Here is a 19,906-nt window from a genome sequence, read left to right on the forward strand (position 1 = left end):
TTAAAATCTTTAATAGTAACACACTTAGTAAACATTCAAGCCAAAAACCTAGCAGCTCGCCGGTAGTCAATTTCCTCGTATTCTGTTCTATGTTTTCCATCACGACTACTAACACCTTACCCAAACAGGCACGTGCCTGGTGTCATACCACTTGAGTGTACTGACCGTTGTGCATCAACGTCCATGTTTGATATTTATGAGCCAGAATAGGGGCGATAGAACCCTGCACTGAGGTGTACCTCTCTTCACAGTCCACGTGAGGCGAGTGCGGCCATCGCGTATTGCTTGTGTTGCAGTGTCTTCTCGACATGAGGTATAACTTCGTGTGGTGCTGTTTCCGTTGACTTGCCTTTGCGGTACGCGTTCTGTCAAGAGAATCTATTGCCCACTGAATTCACTCAGTGGGAAAGATGTCTTATGTTGGCGTGTCCGTTTGAGTGTTCTTTCCCTCTTCGGGTTCCGAGTACTCTCGTAGGCTCCCTGGGAATTAAGTATAACTAGTAGCTCTAGTGACTCCTCAAATGTCGTTGTAGCAGGACCATCTGCTCTGTTGATACGGGTAGGGCTTGTTTGCCCTTTGGCGAGAATCTTGCTTAATCTCGCCGTGTCCTTTATGTCTTCTAGTGACTCACAGTAGCTTTGCCAGGATTCTTTCTTGGCCTTAAAGTTTTTTTGTATGCTTTTTATGCTTCTTTGTATGGTTCCCATTCCCTGGTTACATAGCTGGTGTTGAAGGATTTTCGCACTCTCTTTCTGAGATCGCTTAGTTCTTTTGTCACCACGGTAGGTACTGCTACTTCGAGAATGATATTGTAACGAATTTCTGCCGTGATTGGGCCACGGTCAGAGTACACTACGGAAAGCCGAGCGGAGCGTTTTAATAGGTGTGGCTGCCTAGAACCCGGTCGGACCCACTCACTCACCCAAATCTACACTAGGCCCAATGTGAAAAGGTGGTTATTTCTTAGCTTTTTTTTGTTAGGTATTAGAGACGCGTGCTTTTCCGGACACGTTTTTAAGAAAAAGATGGAAATCGAGAGCGCTTAGAGAAACCAGGCATTCTGGTTGTCAAAAGCTTGTATAATTGCGCCTATAAGGGAATTCGCGGTTTCTCGCGTTGCCAACGGCCATAAATATAGCGGACTCTTCGAATCTGGCGGTTTTCGTTACATTTCCCCCCTCTCAGACTCGCGCCTCGAGTAGGTCCTGTTCTGGCATTGCACTCAGAACAGCGGGCACACCAAATGGCTACGTCGGCAGTTTGTCCGATCCAAAAGTAGCGTTTAGTACTAGTGCCAAAGTGTCCACCGGTCGTGGAGTTATTGGCGCTACGAATGGCTCCTTCCTTAAGAGAGCGAGGTACTTCCAGGGCGGGGTCTGCTGTTTTGGTAGTAATCATCAACAGGCCTTTATCCATGAAAAGCTGTTCGAACAAATGCCAATAAGCTTTTACTTCGGGGCTTTCACTCCATGTTGCAGGTTTTGCCGGTCGCTCTCCCTTCTCTACCCATTGTAAAATCAATCCGAGAGTGGGGTCCTTTTCCTGGCTGCGAGCGATGTCGAGGGGTTGAGTCTGCAGAAAGAGGATCTCAGGACCATCATTTTGCTCGGCCCTGGTACATACGCGGCAGTCACCGCAGGGTCGACGAGACAAGGCGTCGGCATTTCCATGTTGCTTTCCGCTGCGGTGCTGGATGTCCATGTCATACTGTTGGAGTCTTTCGATCCATCGAGCTAGTTGTCCTTCAGGCTCCCGGAAGTTAAACAGCCATCGGAGGCACGAGTGATCCGTGCGCAGTAGAAATCTCCAGCCATCGACAATGAATATCCCATCGGGAGCGGGAATAGTTAGCACTGGGGGTGTGGTAAGTTTGATTTTGAGCGCCTCGAAGGCACCGTGAACAGTTGTTGACCATGTGAAGGGGCGCTTAGCTTCAGTTAGGTCGTGCAAAGGGCGCGCAATTGTGGCGAAGTCCGGAATAAACTTCCGAAAATAAGAACATAGCCCCACAAAGGAACGCACTTCCTTTTTGTTCCGAGGTGGTGGCCAATCGACGACTTTTCGAACCTTCTCTGGGCACGCTCTTAAGCCCTTGCGGCTAACAATGTGGCCCAGATAGTTAACCTCGGTCCGAAAGAAATGACACTTGTTGGGGCTCTGCTTCAGCCCAACACCCTGCAATCTATCGAAGACTTGCTGCAAGTGGTCCAGGTGTTGCTCGCCGGTAGGAGAGTGTACGATGATGTCGTCGAGTTAAACCAGGGTGAATTTCCATGTAGAACCGGAGAACAAGCCGTCCATCAATCGCTCAAAGGTGGCTGGCGTGTTGGTCAAGCCAAACGGCATTACGTTGAATTCGAACAGACCAGCGTCACACGTAAGCGCGGTCTTAGGTCTAGAGTCCTCGTCCATCTCCACCTGCCAGTAGCCGCTCTAGAGGTCCGTGGTAGAGAACCAGCAGGCTCCGTGCATAGTGGCTAAGATGTCGTCCATTCTCGGTATGGGGTATGAATTCTTGACGGTGATGTCGTTCAGACGTCGATAATCCACACAGAACCACGTGGAGCCGTCCTTTTCCTTTACCAGGACGACCGGCGAGGCACATGGGCTGGTGGACGGCCGAATTATGCCTCTAATCTTCATGTCGGCGACGAGCTGCTCTACCCCGCCCTTCCTGGCCATCGCTATGCGACGCACTGGCTGTTTAATTGGTTAAATCAGTTCGTCCCGAGTCATCGTCGTTTCGGGCAAACACCCGAGAGAAGCGGCCGATCGGTGCCGTCCATTTTTGGTGAAGGTGGGCCGGCAAGTCCTGGGGCACTCTGCGTGGGAGGATGCTCCGTCCCCGTCTACTTCTGGGCTAGATGCGGGCATGGGCTCCACGAGCTCCACCTGTCCCACTATCATTTGCGCGAGTAACAGATATTCCTGTGCGCTAAGGTTCACTAGGTGCAGGGTGTTGGTGTCTCTTGAGGTGTCCACCAAGGTGCTGCCTAGTAAAACATGGGGCGGCAGTTAAGAACTTCTCCCACGTTCCAGGCCAGAGGAAGCAGTTTTTCCGACCGGCATGGAACTGCTACGTGGGTGTCGCTATATGGCGGGATACTAGTGGATGCAGTCGAATAAAGCAAATTTCGATGCTGGGTATTCGGGGCATATAGCGGCAGAGATTCCCACGGGAGCCATAACTGGAGATCCTTTAAAGAAATTTCATACCCAAAAGGCTAGGAGTGCTGCCCTCCACCAGCAAGAACTCGTGGGTGACCGGCCTTCCGGAAATTTACAGTCTGGCGTTGACTCGAGCGGTGGCCACGAATTGTTCTGACGAGGGTCCTTGTAGAATCACTCGGCACGGTGTACTCGTGCTGGCAGAACGCTACCATTTAGTAAGGAGACAGCGGCACCGGTGTCGACGATCAGGCTTACCGGATGCTTCTGTAAAACCATCAAAATATGTAAATGTGGGCCACTAGCGGCTTTACACGTATACGTAGCTTGACTGGGTGGAGGCTGGATCCCGCGAAGTTTAACGTCAGGGTTTCCAGGTTTCCTTTGGTCCCCCGCAGTTAAGGGGGTTAGTGGTGGGTCTCCAGATGGGCGCCCGGCAAACAAACGGCTCAAAATGGAGTCCTCATGGGTCAGGTCCGAATCCTTTCCAGTATTCCGTGAACGAAGAGAAGTACCGTGTCCGGGCGCTTCCTTTGAAGGGAGGCCCGTTGGGAAAGCGGTTATTTTGGATTTGCTCGACGACGCTCTTGGTCGGCGTAGCAAGGCGGTGTTCTGAATCGCGGAAAACTCCCTGAGGCGGAGCGTTATTCTCTTTGGGCGGCGGCTTCGACTCCCTTAGGAGGAAGACTATGGCGGGCACCAGATTGCTCATTGGGTGGCGGCGGCGCAATGAGGTGTGGCGAAGGATCGCATAGGTGGGAATCCGGTCCAGTATACCGTGATTGAAGAAGGGTAGGAGACGTGGGGAGCGGATACTCGCTGGGGCTTTCGGGGTGAGCCGTCAACCTCCGCCCCGAGAAGTTGACGGCAGTTAGTTTCCCGAGGACGACACGGGGCTCCGGGAGGAATATGGGCCGGCCATGTCGTTTCTGCGAGGGCCTCGTTGTCCTCCTCGGGGTGCGCCGGTGTGATAGGCTGCAGGCACGGCGGCGACAGTCATCACGGCGGCCGCTTGGCGTCGTCGACATTGTGCTTCGATGCGGCAATCCAGGTGCCTCGCATTCGCAAAAAAACTACATTATTTTATTGATGTATAAAAGTTGTATCTATTAAATAACTCGCCTTATTTCGCTGACTTTCTCAATTTTCAAGCTGAAGTCAAATAAGACATATGTTTTTTGTAGCGTTCGCGATGCACTGTTTTTTAACATTTTTAAAACGACAAATCGTTTTAGCTTTCTTTTAGAATACAAATAATACTGGTATAAGGTATTAATAATTAAATAAATGATTGAGTTTTTTTTTTCAATTTTACGTTGTATGAATGTACCGTTCACCATCCTGGAAATGGCCATGTGTTATAAGGCACCTAAAACAATTTAATGTCCCCTAATTTACAAGGACCATGTACATAAACAAGGACATATACAATTATCAGATGTAAAGAATTTCTTTACCAACCGACGATTATCGTCATTTCTAGTAGACCTTCCTTAACCAACCATCAAAATATTTCATCTATAAATATTAAATAATAATAATTGATTATAATCAACTGGCAGCATTTTGTATGAAATTCTTTAAATCTTTTAAGCTGGTGCTTTTAACATAAATGTATAACGTTTTTATTGAATTAATTATTAATGATCTAATTGCAATCTGCAACTGTATAGTCGTAGTTAGCTTCCTTTCCTGTTTTTTGTTAATTTTCCCAGGGTACCTGAGTATTACCCTTACAAAAAAGATACTGTCATAGTCATCTGGTTGGGCCAAAATTTAAAATAAAAGTTGAATTTTAATCTGGACTGGAACTGTGGAGAAAGCACGAACTGGAATATTTTACAAATATTGAAAAACACAAATTTGAAGCAACTTTGATTTTTTTTATTGTATATTTATTGTTTGCCTGTTTTTCTGGGTAAGTTTTTTTATTTCAAGATCCTAGACCATGCTTATGTATGTATGTGTCCTTCCAAGGCGATCGGCTAAGTCGATTTCGAAATCTTGTTAACAAGTTAGTTGTTCCGAGAAAAACCCAAAGAAAATAACTATTGCAAGAGTATCCCATGTCATTGCTGACTTTGTAATGACATCGAATATTTTATATCATTTAAAATACATATGTATAGTACATAAGTTAAAAACGAATTATGGAATTATTTTTTCAGTTTTCTTAAAACTGTTGCAAGTTTTAAACCACTTAAGACTAATTATTCTGTGGTTTCCAGGAAAAAATATGGATAAATTGACAGACTTCAATCCAAAACAATGTTAGAAGGCTTATGTGTATATTTCCATGTTTGAAATGAATTGATTCTCTCATCATAAATTTAATTTCATTAAGGAATTGTTTTGAGCCCCTTGGTCGATGTCGACGATGTGTCAAAAAATCAACACATTCAAGGACATATTTTTAATATACAAGCTCGGTGTTTTTGGAGCTTTGTATTTCATGGAAAAATATTTTATACGGATAAGGCAACATTGGATTATGCACTGGCGACTTTAAAGTGCTGCATTTAAGCTTTATTCATAATTATGCCAATTCATAGAAGATTTAATCTTTATTTTTCGGTATTTCTTTCAGTTTTATTTTAAAGAATCAAACATTTTTTTATCTCATTTATATATAAACAAATTTCGAATATACCCGAGAATGTGAATCCCATTTAAATTGTATTGTAAGGGGACCACACGGGAGACCCCTTGTAAATATTTGGACGTTCTCGACAATGTGATTATATTTTCTAGATTTGTGGCATTGAAAGGGAATTCAAATTTTATGTTTATTTAATTAGTAAAACTGACCATTTTGTAACCAAAAACAAAGAAATAAGAAAAATATATATTATTGAAGTAAATAAATGCTTTTGAATGTAGCTTAACCTTTGCGCAGCCAACATATACCAAGTATTTTAGAGCTCACAAAGCACTTAAAACCCAACATGAAAATATACACAAGAGAAATTTTATTTCATTACCAATCAAAACAAATATATATATGTAAATATGTCTAAATATGTGGAATATGATTTTATATTTTGTAGCGATATCAACCGTAAACGGTTTGTTTATTGTGATTTACGAAATGTTTCCATTTAATGTTTTTCTTTCTATCGTCAGAAATTGATTACTGCTCTTTAAGTTGTTTCAGTTATCGCAGCAACACTACTGTTCTTACAAAGTGCTTCTATATATATATATATATATATATATATATATATATATTTACATATTTAAATAAATTAAGGACCATAAAAAATCATTCTAACATACTTAATACAAGAACTAATTCTGTTTCCATGCTTCTGATAGGTGAAAAGTGGGCGATGAAATTATATAAACATCCCACACTATAATAATTTAATAATTCAGCTGTTATAATTGCCGCAACCATTTTCCTGATTGCCTATCGTCCAGTAATGATCTAAAATATCCTCGCTCGTAAAACGGACATCTGGATCCGACTGCAACATGTTGGCAATTAGATCACGCACTCCGTCTCCTATATCGGACCAGTATGGATCGGGAAACTCGTAAACTCCTGATATAATTGCATCGAAGAGAGGTTCCTGTTGGTTGTCAAGTGCCACGAAGGGTGGGAATCCGCACAGCAATATGTACAAAATTATGCCAGCAGCCCACACGTCAATCTTTTTTTAAAATTAATAATATGAGCGAAATATTCAATGTAAAAGCGTAAAAGTTTTTCTATTTTGCTTCTATTACCTTTAATCCGTAGCCCACCTCCAATAATATTTCAGGTGCCACATAAGTAGGCGTACCACAAACGGCATAAAGAGGTTCCGTTACCTCACAGGCTAGTCCAAAATCAGCTAGTTTAAGTTCAAGAACATTTCCATATTCATCCAGCTCAACCTGTAAATGTAAATTGAAGACATTATTATTTTATATCAACATAAATGGTTATACACTGGTCGACAAAATGTAGTAAGAAGCATTTTCAAGTTATTAAAGTAAAAAAAAAACACTATCTTATCTAGTTTAGTAGATTTATGTATTAATAAAGCTATCGAATAAACATGGAGCTTAGGAGATAATCAAAGTAACCGGATTTAAAGAACTACAACCACCGACTTGTTCCTTTTTTATACCCTTGCAGGGTATTATAATTTCAGTCAGAAGTTTGCAACGCAGTGAAGGAGGCACCTCCGACTATATAAAGTATATATATTCTTGATCAGGATCAACAGCCGAGTCGATCTAGCCATGTCCGTCTGTCCGTCTGTCCGTTTCTACGCAAACTAGTCTCTCAGTTTTGAAGCTATCTAAATGAAACTTTGCAGTTAGTCTTCTATATACTCTCACTCGTATATATGTCGGAACGGGCCGGATCGGACGACTATATCATATAGCTGTCATAGGAATGATCGGAAAAGTTTTACAAAAAAAATTATAAAATTTTTAGTTTTCAACAGAATTTGATCAAATTTGAGATATAGCCATTTCATATTATTCTACAATTTTGTGTAAAATTTTATGAAAATCGGACTAATATATCATATAGCTCCCATAGGAACGATCGAGAAATTTGAGAGGAATGAGAATGGCGGTGGCTGTTGTCGGAAGACTGACAATCGCGGTGGCGATAACATTTTTAGTTTTCAACAGAATTTAATCAAATTTAAAATATAGCCGTTTTATATTATTCTAAAATTTTGTGTAAAATTTTATGAAAATCGGATTACTATATCATATAGCTCCCATAGGAACGATCGAGAAATTAATACAATTAAATGTATAACTTTTTTAGTTTTCAGCTGATTTTCATCAAATTTGAGGTATAGCCATTTTATATAAGTCTTAAATTTTGTGGCAAATTTCATAAAAATCGGACGACTATATCATATAGGTGCCATACAAACGATCGTTTGATGTAGAGGAAAAATGCAAATCTGTGGATGTAAAACTGCAAATATAATATGTATAGGTGAATGAAATGAAAGCAGGTATTACTTCATTGTTTTTTAACACAAATATATATAATTTATATTGTATGGATTCCTATTCATAGAAGTTCTATCTGCAAGGGTATATAAACTTCGGCGTGCCGAAGTTAGCTTCCTTTCTTGTTTTCTTATCTTTTTTACCCTGGCAGACTAATATAATTTTAGGCAGTTTTTTGCGACACAGTGAAGCATACGATTTCAAAATAACTTATTAAATTGATTCAGAAAAAATTTTTTATATTTATTTGCTTGATCGATGCTTAATGATCCATGTTAAACTGTGGTTACAAATTTCTGCATGAGAAAGTTATATTCCTTTTTTGTTCAAAAATATTTTTTTAACCATTATTTAAATTGCACAAAAATTAATCTATCTTCTTTAGAAGCTAGTTTTTTTTTTTGTTTTGGGGGTATTGAGAAGCAATACTGGGCAATGCTTCTATTAACTATTATGTAATATTTATAAGTTTTATACCTTTTTTATTATTGGTTTCAACATAATTTTTGTAAGTTCTCTTTTCGGTCAAAGATCCATTAGGTGCGATATCTGAGTTCGCTCAATGCAGACAGACCACCTAGAATAATGGCGGGTCGCAGCGTAAAAGGAGGATTCCTTCTGCGATTAATAAAGTCTAAAGTTCAATCAAAGTAACACCCTTCTTTCAAGATATTTTATTAGTACATCAGACGAAGACGCCAGGGGATGTCTGGTATACATTATCTAATATAGCATTATCTAATGGTATTTAAAAATAATGAAGTGTCTTAATAAATGCCTAAATCCTACTTTACAAAACAGCATTTAAATTTTGTTGATATCACTTACAGTTCGTTAAATATACGAGTTTGAATTTTTAGTTACCCTTTGCACGAAATAAGCTGTGAGCCACTGTATGTAACTACAAGTGGCTCCTTTAACATTGCAATGTATGTTTAACATAAAACCGTTTAACTTAAAAAGTTTTTACCTATTTTTATTTTATAGCACTTGCAAATTCTAAAAAGCAAACCAGCGGTTTTATTATACAAATCGAAACATTCATATTAACCTTCAGAAATTATTGTTACGAATTCTCTAAGCCAGTCATCTAAACTTACAAACTTGTTAAATGCTTACGCTTCGGCCAAAAATGCACACGAAGTTTTAATCAGAAATCCCACTCAGCAGCAGGAAGGGACAAAAACTTATATGATCTAGTATCGAAATAAACAAAATAACGTTTTTTTTTTCATATCTGCTAAAATAACGACGCTATGGCAAATTTAAAAAATTGGCTTGGAAGTGCATGAACTTTTAGAGTCTGAATTGAAAATTAAGCGATTTGCAGACAATAACCTCTAGTTATTGTTAGTACGCATACAACCAATAAAACAGCTAGACAACAGTCTCTTTCCTCACCTTTCCTCGCGGGAAAACTATGAATTTTTTGCTTTTAGACCTTTCATTTGTATACTCTTGCTGGGTAATCAACTCTCGATTCGAAGTTTGCAAAGAAAGAAAGTAGCAGTAGCTAATTTACTACTACTAAAACAAGATATTATAACAAGAATTATGGAATTATTGAAGCGTTCTATAATTTTGTATACCTTTGCAGGATGATATTTATTATAGCTTCAGTCAGAAGTTTGCAACGCAGTGAAGGCGTCATCTCCTTATAAAGTATATATGTATATATATATATATATATATATACTCTTACTTGTATATAAGTCGAAACGGGCCAGATATAGCTGTTATAGAAACAGCGTTTTAGAAAAAAAAATTATAACTTTCCCCGTTTTTAACAAAATTTTATCAAATTTGGGATATAGCCCTTTTATATTATCATAGAATTTTTAATATTATGAAGATCGGACAACTATATCATATAGCTGCCATACAAACGATCGTTAGATATAGAGGGAAATGCAAAACTTTGAATGCCAAACTGTAAATATAATAAGTATAGGTGAATAAAATGCAAGCAGGCATTTCTTCAACATGCAAGGGTATTGTGTTATATTGTTTTTCATCTTTTTAAATGGTTTAAATGGTTTAACATGATATAATTGCTTCGGAATTTATCTCCTTTTGACTCCAAGGAAAATACACATTTTATAAGAAATTTTTGTTTGAACGAACTTAGTTTGGTGTCAACCAGCGTTATCCTGTAATTGAGAGATTAGCTTACGAGGAGGTTCTCCGGCTTAATATCACGGTGTACAATACCCATGGAATGTAGGTAAGACATGGCTGAGCCCAAGTGTCTGATCATTATTCGCGATTGTATTTCTGAAAAGCGAGTCACCTGCGTAATCGCATCAAAAAGATCACCACCTAAAATTTTTCACGAAGATTATTTTGATTTTTCTTGCTTGCTATTATTGTTTTGTAAGATATAAACTTACCACTCACATACTCTAGTACAAGATACATATTGGCCTGATGGTCAACATCCAATATAAGTGATATTATATGCGGGTGATCCAGCTTTTTCATAACTCGAACTTCAGCGTCAATGTAGTGCTCTTTGCCTTTGCATTTGCTTTTATCGATAATTTTCAGGGCAAGGATATCACCTGTCTCACGCACCTTTATTTTTAGCACAACAGCAAAATTACCGTCACCAATAATTTCGCCAAGCGTGTAATGATCGCGGATAGCTAATGGCAAATCACTGATTTGAACGCCAGTGCTCTTGAGGAATGCCGCCTGATCATCATCGGGCTCGGTGACAGTTAACGCCGTCGCCTTGAATTCGGAATCTGAATCTACCTTTGGCGCGGGATACACCTTTTTGCTCTTAACTGGCATTTTGGGTTTGGGACCTTTGTAAGTCGTACCTGCCGTGCGCAGCGTCTTGCGAATGGCATTGATCGCCCTTTGCTCATCAACCTCTAACTTAAAATCCTCTGTCGAGTTAACACGCTCTGTACCATAAGCAAAAAAAATGTCATCTGGACCAAAAAAGTCAGCCAGCTGCACCACTGATACTCCAGATAACGTGAAGACCTTTCTTACATAGCCTGTGTCTAGGCGGACCACTTGGGTAATTGCGGTCAATACATGATCGAAGCTTGGACTGTTTCGCTTGTTTAGCAGTAGACGCATTATGCGTCGTGGCTTTGTTCCGTTGCGAATCATTGTCACAATGCGTGGATAGACCACATTGAGTCGTTCAGTGCAACGCGACGTGTTAAACGGACTACCATTGCTTGCACCTGAAGCTAGAGCACTTGCAGCGCTAGATAGTAAGGATCCGTTCTTCAGCGGAGATGAAGGGCGCTGAAGCTTGGCCAACCGCTGATTGTTCGTGCGGCTATTGCTGGTCGCCAATGTCAGATTCGGCAATGGCTGCGAACTGGTATTATACTCCACTTTCTTGAAATTCTCGTTATTACAGGAACAAACGTAGCTCTGGCCATCTTCCAGCTCATTCAGGGCAAATATCTGTTTTGAGACAATGCCAAATAAGATAAGTAGTGTTACAAAAAGGCATGGTTCATTGGATACTAACCTTTTTTCCATACATGTTATATATGGTGCGAACAGCTCCCGGTATCTTGACATTCTCCTCCAGCAACCGAGTAAGGTCTTCGTATAGACTCTCGAACGACCGATAACGTTCATTGGACACTGGAATGGTTATGCCCGGATAGAAACGATCACCGTTTCGATAGAACTTTATCCTATGTGCTTTACGAGTCGGCGTACGATTGCTTGAAATACGTTTCTTGATATGTGTGGATGCAATGACTGATGAAACGCCTAACGATGACGTTGCACTTGCATCGCCGTTTGTTTCATCGCTTTCGTTTATTGGAAGCGGCGCAACAGAAGCCGAAGTAGAAGAGCCGGCGCTCAACGAGCCATTTGATTTTCCCACACTACCACTGCCGGTAAGAGAGCTATTCTTATAGTTTGTTAGCTCGCTAAACTCAATTTCCAGCCCCGAGTTACAACTGACGGGACTGCCGCATTCCCGATTAATGTTGTCGACTTTCTCCTGAAGCTTTTCTTCAGTGGTTTTCTGTAATGCCTTTTTTGGCGTGTCGTTGGTGGTGACTATCGCTGATGATTGGAGAGAGAGTACGGTGGAGGTGCAATGAAGACTGTTCATTTTAACATCCATTCTGCAGGAACAGGAAAATTATAAAATGTTAGAGAAATGTAATCTTCAGTTCCAAGATTAGTTTAATCTAATCCTGTAGAATTGAAAAATCAGCCTGGATGGTTCGATCAGAACTATTTATATTTTAATCAACATGTATTGTAATGCTCTTTGAAACTTTATGTTTTTGTCGTTTGCATTTCTGTCTTAAATTATATATATATTCTTAATCAGCATCACCAGCTATCAGCCAATTTAACGATGAGCTATGTAACTGACTCGTGCTAGAGCTATCAAATTTGAACGCAAGTTTTTCGATCAGCATCAACAGCCCAGTCGATCAATCCATGTCCTGCTATCCGTGTCTACGAAAACTTGTCTCAATTTTGAAGCTAGCTGAATGAAACTTTTCAGTTAGTCTTCTATATACTCTCACTTTTAATTTATATGGTATTAATTCCATGTGATCGAAGTTCTATCTGCAAAGGTATACAAACTTCGGCGTGCCGAAGTTAGCTTCTTTTCAGGTTTTATTTCGAATTTATAACTTTGTTTACATATATATACTTGATCAGCATCAACAGAATTTGAAACTTTGAATTTAGTCTTCTAAATACTCGCAATTGTATATATGTCGGAAAGGGGTGGATCAGAAGACTATATCATATAGCTGCCATAGGAATGATAGGAAAATTTTTACAAAAAAAAAATATAACATTTTCAGTTTTCAACAGAAATGAAATTACCAAATTTGAGATATAGCCATTTTATATTACGTTATATTTTTGTATAACATTTTAGGCACCTCCGACTATACAAAGTATATATATTCTTGATCAGCCGAATCGATCTAGCCATGTCCGTCTGTCCGTCTTTCCGTTTCTACGCAAACTGGTCTCTCAGTTTTGAAGCTATCTGAATGAAACTTTGTAGTTAGTCTTCTATATACTCTTACTCGTATATATGTCGGAACGGGCCGAATCGGACGACTATATCATATAACTTCCATAGAAAAATTTTAGGAAAATATAACTTTTCCAGGTTCAACAGATTTTCATCTAATTTGTATTATTCTGGAATTTTGGTTTTTATTTTATGTAATCGGGTGACTCTATCATATAGCTGCCGTAGAAACTATCGTTAAATGTACATGTTAAATGTACATGTTAAATGTACATGTTAAATGTACAAAATGCTAAGCTGTGAATGTAAAACGGTAACTGTAAAACTATGTATGTAATCAGTATAGGTAACTGTAATGAAAGTAGGAATTACCCGTAAAACCATTGATTTATAGACGTTGATTGAATAAACGCTCATTTTTTCGGCTTTCTTAGAAACTTGTAAGACTTTAAACTTTAAATTTTTTTTACCAGTTATGAAGTAAATGGGGAAGTATATTTATAAAATTGGTTGAAGTTGAATTTTGAAAAATATATATATGAACTGCCATGATCAACAAAATTCCGAAGGACTGTGTGGGCAGAAAACAAGTAAATAGTATTATATCGTATAACCTATATGCGATAGCCCCATGTATGCTGGACGAAAATATGCTATGAAGGGTCAAGTCATTTTAGAGAAATCTTGTTGATTAATTGGAAAAACGTGGTTTTGAGATAAATGCAAAAGAAATATTTTTTGCAGTAGTAGGCTGCTCTGAATCATTCCTTCTCATAGAAGAATAACAAGAAATCCTTTAGAGGACTTAAAGTACATAAAACAATTTATGAAAATAAAATTGTTACATGGTTCAACCAAAGACTTTATAACTTATAAGATGCCTCACGGCCATACATTCGTTTTGCAATATGAGGCGAATTTTTTGATTCAAACGACAATGGCGCTCTCCCTGCTCTCACAAAGTTGAGAGCGTAAATATCTAAAAATAGAATGCGTTTGCATGTATGAGTAAACACAGAACAAAAAAGTGCGCATGTGTGCGTGAATATGTGTGTGCTTCTGTTCGCATGCCCAACGACGAAAAATTAAAATTTTATATTTTGGCTGAAGACCGCTTGTTAGGTAGAGAGGGGGACGAGAACGGCAGCAAAAACAGCTGATGTATACATGTGCATATCGATGTGTTTGTTTGTTTTGATTTTAGTTTGTTTACATTTTTAAAGTGCTTGAGTCCCTTTATATTGTTCTTTTTTTCTTTATTTTTAATTATATTATTTTTATAAGTAATGCAAAAAATAAAAATACTTCGTTTAATTCCAATATTTAAATATGTATGTATATTATATATTTGAATTATTAAATATATACATATATTAAATATTATTATTATAATAACAAAAAAATACCATTTAAATTCATATTTATATATGTATTTATAATTATTCAATTCAATTGACTTAGAAATAATATTTATTTATATATATATGGGCAATTCTCTGGTGTCGAATGCGACCTTCGTACGCATTCAAACTAAAAAAACACATGTGCCAAGACTTTATTTTAATTTTATAAAAATTGAAACGTATAGCTCTTGGTTAGCACTATAATTGGTGCTAAGGTCGATTTTGAACCCTTGTTTGTTTTCAAGATATTCACTAAAATGTACTGCGTTCGCACGCGACAAAAATAGAAGTTACATTTGCAAAAAACAAGTTTAAGCTCTGATTTCAGCGAAACGTGATGAAAAATTGTAGTAAAATAAATTTTAATGAATTACGCAATGAATTCTCTTCATAATTTGTTTTGTTTGATTTTAAAATATTAAGTAGTTATTTTTTAAATTCAATTTTAGTCCCGGTCGCACGCGACAGTTTGGAAAGCGATAATTCAAACTAAAATTGTACGAATATTGATGATCGCATATGTCCTTTTCCACTTTTTATTTACTCTTTGGGTTTTCTATGTGATATTAGAAAGCAAAAGTCAAAGCAAAATCCCTTTGTTTAATAGATTGACATCAAAACAAAACATGCCATTTTTTATGCCTTTTTTTGATAAAAACAACATTTGTTTCATTTGCGCGTGTTTGACATCGATTTTTTTGAAACTTATTTTAGAAAATGAAAAATTCTTTTAGTCTTGATCATCCTGACCAATTTTTTTTATAATCATGTTAAAAATACTCGTTTTTAAGCAATTTTAAGTTTTTGGCCGCGGTGGACCTTTCTGGAGAATTGCCCATATATAAATATATACATAAATTATAAAAATAAAATAAAATAAATGTACAAATTTGTAATAAATTCAACCGCGAAATCGGTATTTTGAGGCACGCCATGTTGCTGTATGCGTATGAGAGAGCTGCTGGCTCTAGAGCCATCACGAAAACATTGCTGTATGCGTGAGAGTGCTGCTGGCTCTAGACTCTAGAGTCTAGAGCCAGCACGAGAGAGCGGCTAGAGCCAGCACGAGAGAGCGGCTAGAGCCAGCACGAGAGAGCGGCTGGCTCTAGAGCGCTCTCTCGCTGACTTTTGAACGAAGTGCGAGAAAGCCTGGAGCCAGTTCAAAAGCCAGCACGAAAAAATCGTGTGCAAAAAAATCGTATGGCGTTACTAATCTTATACTTATACATCTTTGGTTCAACGCTCTTAAGCGGGAATATTCATATGTACGAACATGTTACCAGTAAAAATTTTAAATTTCTCGTGATATTTTTAATTTTTTTTTAAAGAGATTTATCGATCATGTTACAAAAATTTTTTATTTAAAAATTGTACAACAGGATCTTTAAGTTTCACGGTTTTGGATTTGGTTAGTTTGGTTTTATTTCCCACCCCCTAGATAACAAATACAAAGTATTTTTATTATTAATATTTATGTTAAAAAAATATTAATTTAATACTGATTAGACTTATATTGGAGTTACTCAATATTTTGCATAGTTTTGTGTATTTTGAATTTGCCGTCGTCAGTTTTATCCTTCGTTTTATTCATCCACCTTAATCATTAATCCTCGAAAGGAGATTCTAGATCTAACCATAATCTAGGATAACCTGACATTCATGATGAGTAACTGGGACGTTCTAGATAATCACTCTAGAAAAACCACCCTATCAAAAATCGGTAACCAACGGAAAGCAAACTAGAATAAAAAATCCAGTCTTCTTGGAACAATCATCAGTCTTGTTCACCGTTAGTACCATTCATCTTCGAAAATATTAACAAGTTTATCGACATTTTGAATGAAGCTTGTAACAAATCCTTTCCAAAAATAAACTCCCCTGGATTAGAAACTTGCTCCAAACTTAAAACTCTTAGAGGCAATTGCATGTCTTTGTTCAACAGGGCGAAAGCAGTCAATGGTAATTAACTCTTACAGGACAAGAAACTCAATCTCTTTAAGGCGACCAGAAATGCGAAAGAAATTCTTAAAAGCAATGATGAATGTTTTGAGATGGTAAGACTCAGTAAAATCTTTTCAAAAACTACCCCATCTATAGGGTCAGAATGGCTTATGGACAAAGTCTTTTGAAGAGTTTCAGTCCCCCAGTCTCCTACTTCACATACATTTCCAAGAAATCTCAAGGGAGGACACCTTACAGGACTAGACTAGGACTAGACTGGTCGATTAAATTCATTAAGCCACACAAACTGCCTGACTCGGATGGCATTTTTCCGGCCCCCTCCAAAATTAAATTGGTTTTATGCAATTATGGAAACCGCTTGGCTGGAAACCAAAGTAGACATCACGAAAGCATGGTAAAGGAAAGGAAGATTCTCCGAAAGATCATTACATACTATAGTGGAAGATACTATTCAAAGGTTGTCAGAGTATCTCTTTTTGTAAACTATTTCGAAGATTTCACAAAACTGCCACCAACTCATCTAACTGCAATTAATAATATTTTAATGATGTTATTGCTTCTTTTTGATTTATGCATTAAATTACTATATTTCTATCCAGACGTTAGAGACTACAGCTGGCCAAAATTAGAAAAAAAAAACCTTATTTCTTTAAATCAACATGGTTATTCGCTTTTGTTAAAAAAATTACACAAGAACAGGCCTGATAAAACCACAAAATAATAAGAATAAACAAATTAATTTGACATTGATGAAATATTCGAAATGTAGTATGAAAATTAACTTTTTGCTATTATTAATAAAAAAAAATATATATATATTTTATTTCTAGTGTAAAAATATTTATTTTCAAGAGATCAAACATAAGGATTAAGATAACTCAAATGTATTATTTAACTATTCAATGCATACAAAAAAAATTGTTTGAGTGGCCCATACTTATTAACATCCTTTTTTTTGAACAGTTCCACAAACACATTACTTTGAAAACCACATTTCGACCTTTAAAATAGATACTTAGCTATATATACTTTTACTCTACTCTTTTGCCCCAGGGGACCGGGTATAAAAGCTCATAGATGACCACATAACCAAGGTCAAGAACATTAGAAGTTCAGAATTTATAGGGACTTAAGGTAAACAAGAAAGGAAGCTAACTTAGTCACACCGAATTTCATATACCCTTGCAGATAGAACTTCGTTGACTAGGAACTAATACAATATAAATTATATATATTTATGTTAAAAAACAATAAAGTAATGCCTGCTTTCATTTCATTTGCGTATACATATTATATTTACAGCAGTGTTTAAAAAACTGCAGTCGAATTAGCATAAGTCGCAATATTTTTGCTTTGCACGCTGTGGCACGCGTCGACTTTCGGGATTCGTCGGCAGCTACAGTCGCATAAGTCGCTGCATTCGACTTTTTGCTTCTTTTGATTTTTGTAGATGTTGCTTTCGATCAGCAGCATATGTCAAAATTAGCAAGAATATGCAGATCGTGGAAGTCGCCCGTAGCCGCCGTCGCTCTGGTTTGCTTCTTTTGATTTTACTTGTAGTTAGTTCGCTGCGGGACTCACACGTATTCAGTCATGGCTCCAAGTGAAGTGTGGAAGTATTTCGAAAATAAGGCAGACGAGGGTTTAGCAATATGCAATGTATGCAATAACTCTCTTAAAAAAAAACAGAAGACTTTCAAATTTAAAAACACACTTAATAAAACAACACAAAATTTAAACGTGCAAAATTAAAACAATCAGAAAAAAAATTAAAATAGAAGGTAATAAAAAACAACTAATAAGATCCTATATAGGACTGGTAACAGAAGACAGTATCCCTTTTAATGTCTTAAATTCACCAAATACGAGGAATATTCTCGATCCAATATGCGAAGGCCTGAAGACTGCGGATGGCAAAATAATGAAATTACATGCATTAAATGATGATTGAATTAAGAGGTGCAGGATCAAGTGGATCTAATAATCTTGCCGCCGAAGTAATCAAAATCCCCAACAGATATAATATAAATTTAAATAAAATTGTTTCCATTAATTCTGACAACGGTGCCAATATGGTTAAAACTACAAATATTTTATCATATCTTTCTGAACAAAACAATGAAGAGGATACAAAAAATTGGGCTCATAGAAAAAGTGCCCTATGTATTAATAGGTAATATTCAAGTTTGTCGTTGTGCTCCACATACAGCACAGCTAGTTGCGATTGATGTAAATAAATCACCGGACATACTTAAGTTCTTACTCAATTGTCGAAATTTGACAAAATACATAAGAAAATATCGAATGGATATCGCGAAACTTTTGAACTGAAAAGATTTAAAGTGTCACAACTAGATTGTCCAACCAGGTGGGGATCTACCTACACAATGCTACAAAACTTTTTGGAAGCTAAGGACTTGTTAAGAAAAATTGAATCGGTTAAAAACAAAATGGATGAGGATAATTTTGAAATGGATTCCTCGTTTTGGGATTTTATTGAGACGTATTGCTATGTTTTTAGTTCCTTGCAAAAATCAATAAAAAAAATTCAAGAGGAGCAATTACATTATAGTAATTTAAACGCCCAATGGCTAAATCTTAAAATATCAACAGAAAAAATGGTAAAGGATTCAACAATTTAACAAAAACTATCGGAAATAAAATTTTGAATTCTATAGAAATACGAACAAAAACATTGTTGAATAATAAATTCGTAGTTTCTTGCTTGTTTCTGGATCCTCCTACAAAAATTAAAAATCTTCAACTTTCGTATCAAAGGATTGATATAGACGTGCTATCGTATTGGAAAGGTAAACAGCATACCTATCGGGAGTTGTACGCAATAAGTAATGTTTGCTATGCTGTACCGCCAACTAAAGTAAATTATAATGGCATAAATAATTGAAGTTTTGTTATTTATTTATTTATTTAATAACAGGTTTCGATTGAACGAGCATTCTCCACTCTGAGACTGATGCTTACCGACTACCGCAATCGTTTAAGCCAGGATGTTCTTGAGAACATATTGCTGGTCAAGTTCAATCCCAGCTTTTTGTGACTGTTTGAAAATGAAAATGAAAAAGTTTATTAACACTCAAACTGTTTTTATGTTTTTATTTTAATTAATTTTGTTTTTATTGATATTGAATTACTCGCATTTTTTATTTATTGTGTTATGTTTCGTAAAGATTAAAAAATAAGATAAACAAGAAAGGAAGCTAACTTCGGCACGCCGAAGTTTATATACCCTTGCAGATAGAACTTCTATGAATAGGAATCCATACAATATAAATTATATATATTTGTGTTAAAAAACAATGAAGTAATACCTGCTATCATTTCATTCACCTATACATAAGTATTATATTTGCAGTTTTACATTCACAGATTTGAATTTTTTCTCTACAT

General features: G+C 37.2%; 1 protein-coding gene across 10 annotated transcripts in view; it reads right to left on the reverse strand.

Annotated features, from left to right (window-relative positions):
* Positions 1 to 5,031: 5,031 nt before the first annotated feature.
* Positions 5,032 to 19,906, reverse strand: part of LOC110176560 (serine/threonine-protein kinase GA29083) — a 32,459-nt gene continuing 17,584 nt past the window's right edge. For 9 of the 10 annotated variants that reach the window (XM_086841253.1, XM_086841255.1, XM_020942950.2 and 6 more), the window contains 5 exons: positions 11,637 to 12,252; positions 10,528 to 11,569; positions 10,311 to 10,456; positions 6,899 to 7,048; positions 5,032 to 6,822 (listed from right to left, as the gene is read on the reverse strand). In XM_086841253.1, coding sequence (XP_086697379.1) covers positions 6,541 to 6,822; positions 6,899 to 7,048; positions 10,311 to 10,456; positions 10,528 to 11,569; positions 11,637 to 12,252 — 2,236 coding nt within the window. In that variant the 3' untranslated portion in view covers positions 5,032 to 6,540. Of the gene's footprint in view, positions 6,823 to 6,898; positions 7,049 to 10,310; positions 10,457 to 10,527; positions 11,570 to 11,636; positions 12,253 to 19,480; positions 19,557 to 19,906 lie in introns of all 10 variants that reach the window. The other variant, XM_086841257.1, reaches the window with a different exon arrangement.

This window comes from Drosophila serrata, unplaced genomic scaffold (assembly GCF_035046125.1).
Source record: "Drosophila serrata isolate PLE 108 unplaced genomic scaffold, ASM3504612v1 contig_112, whole genome shotgun sequence".
In the NCBI taxonomy this organism is placed as follows: domain Eukaryota; kingdom Metazoa; phylum Arthropoda; class Insecta; order Diptera; family Drosophilidae; genus Drosophila; species Drosophila serrata.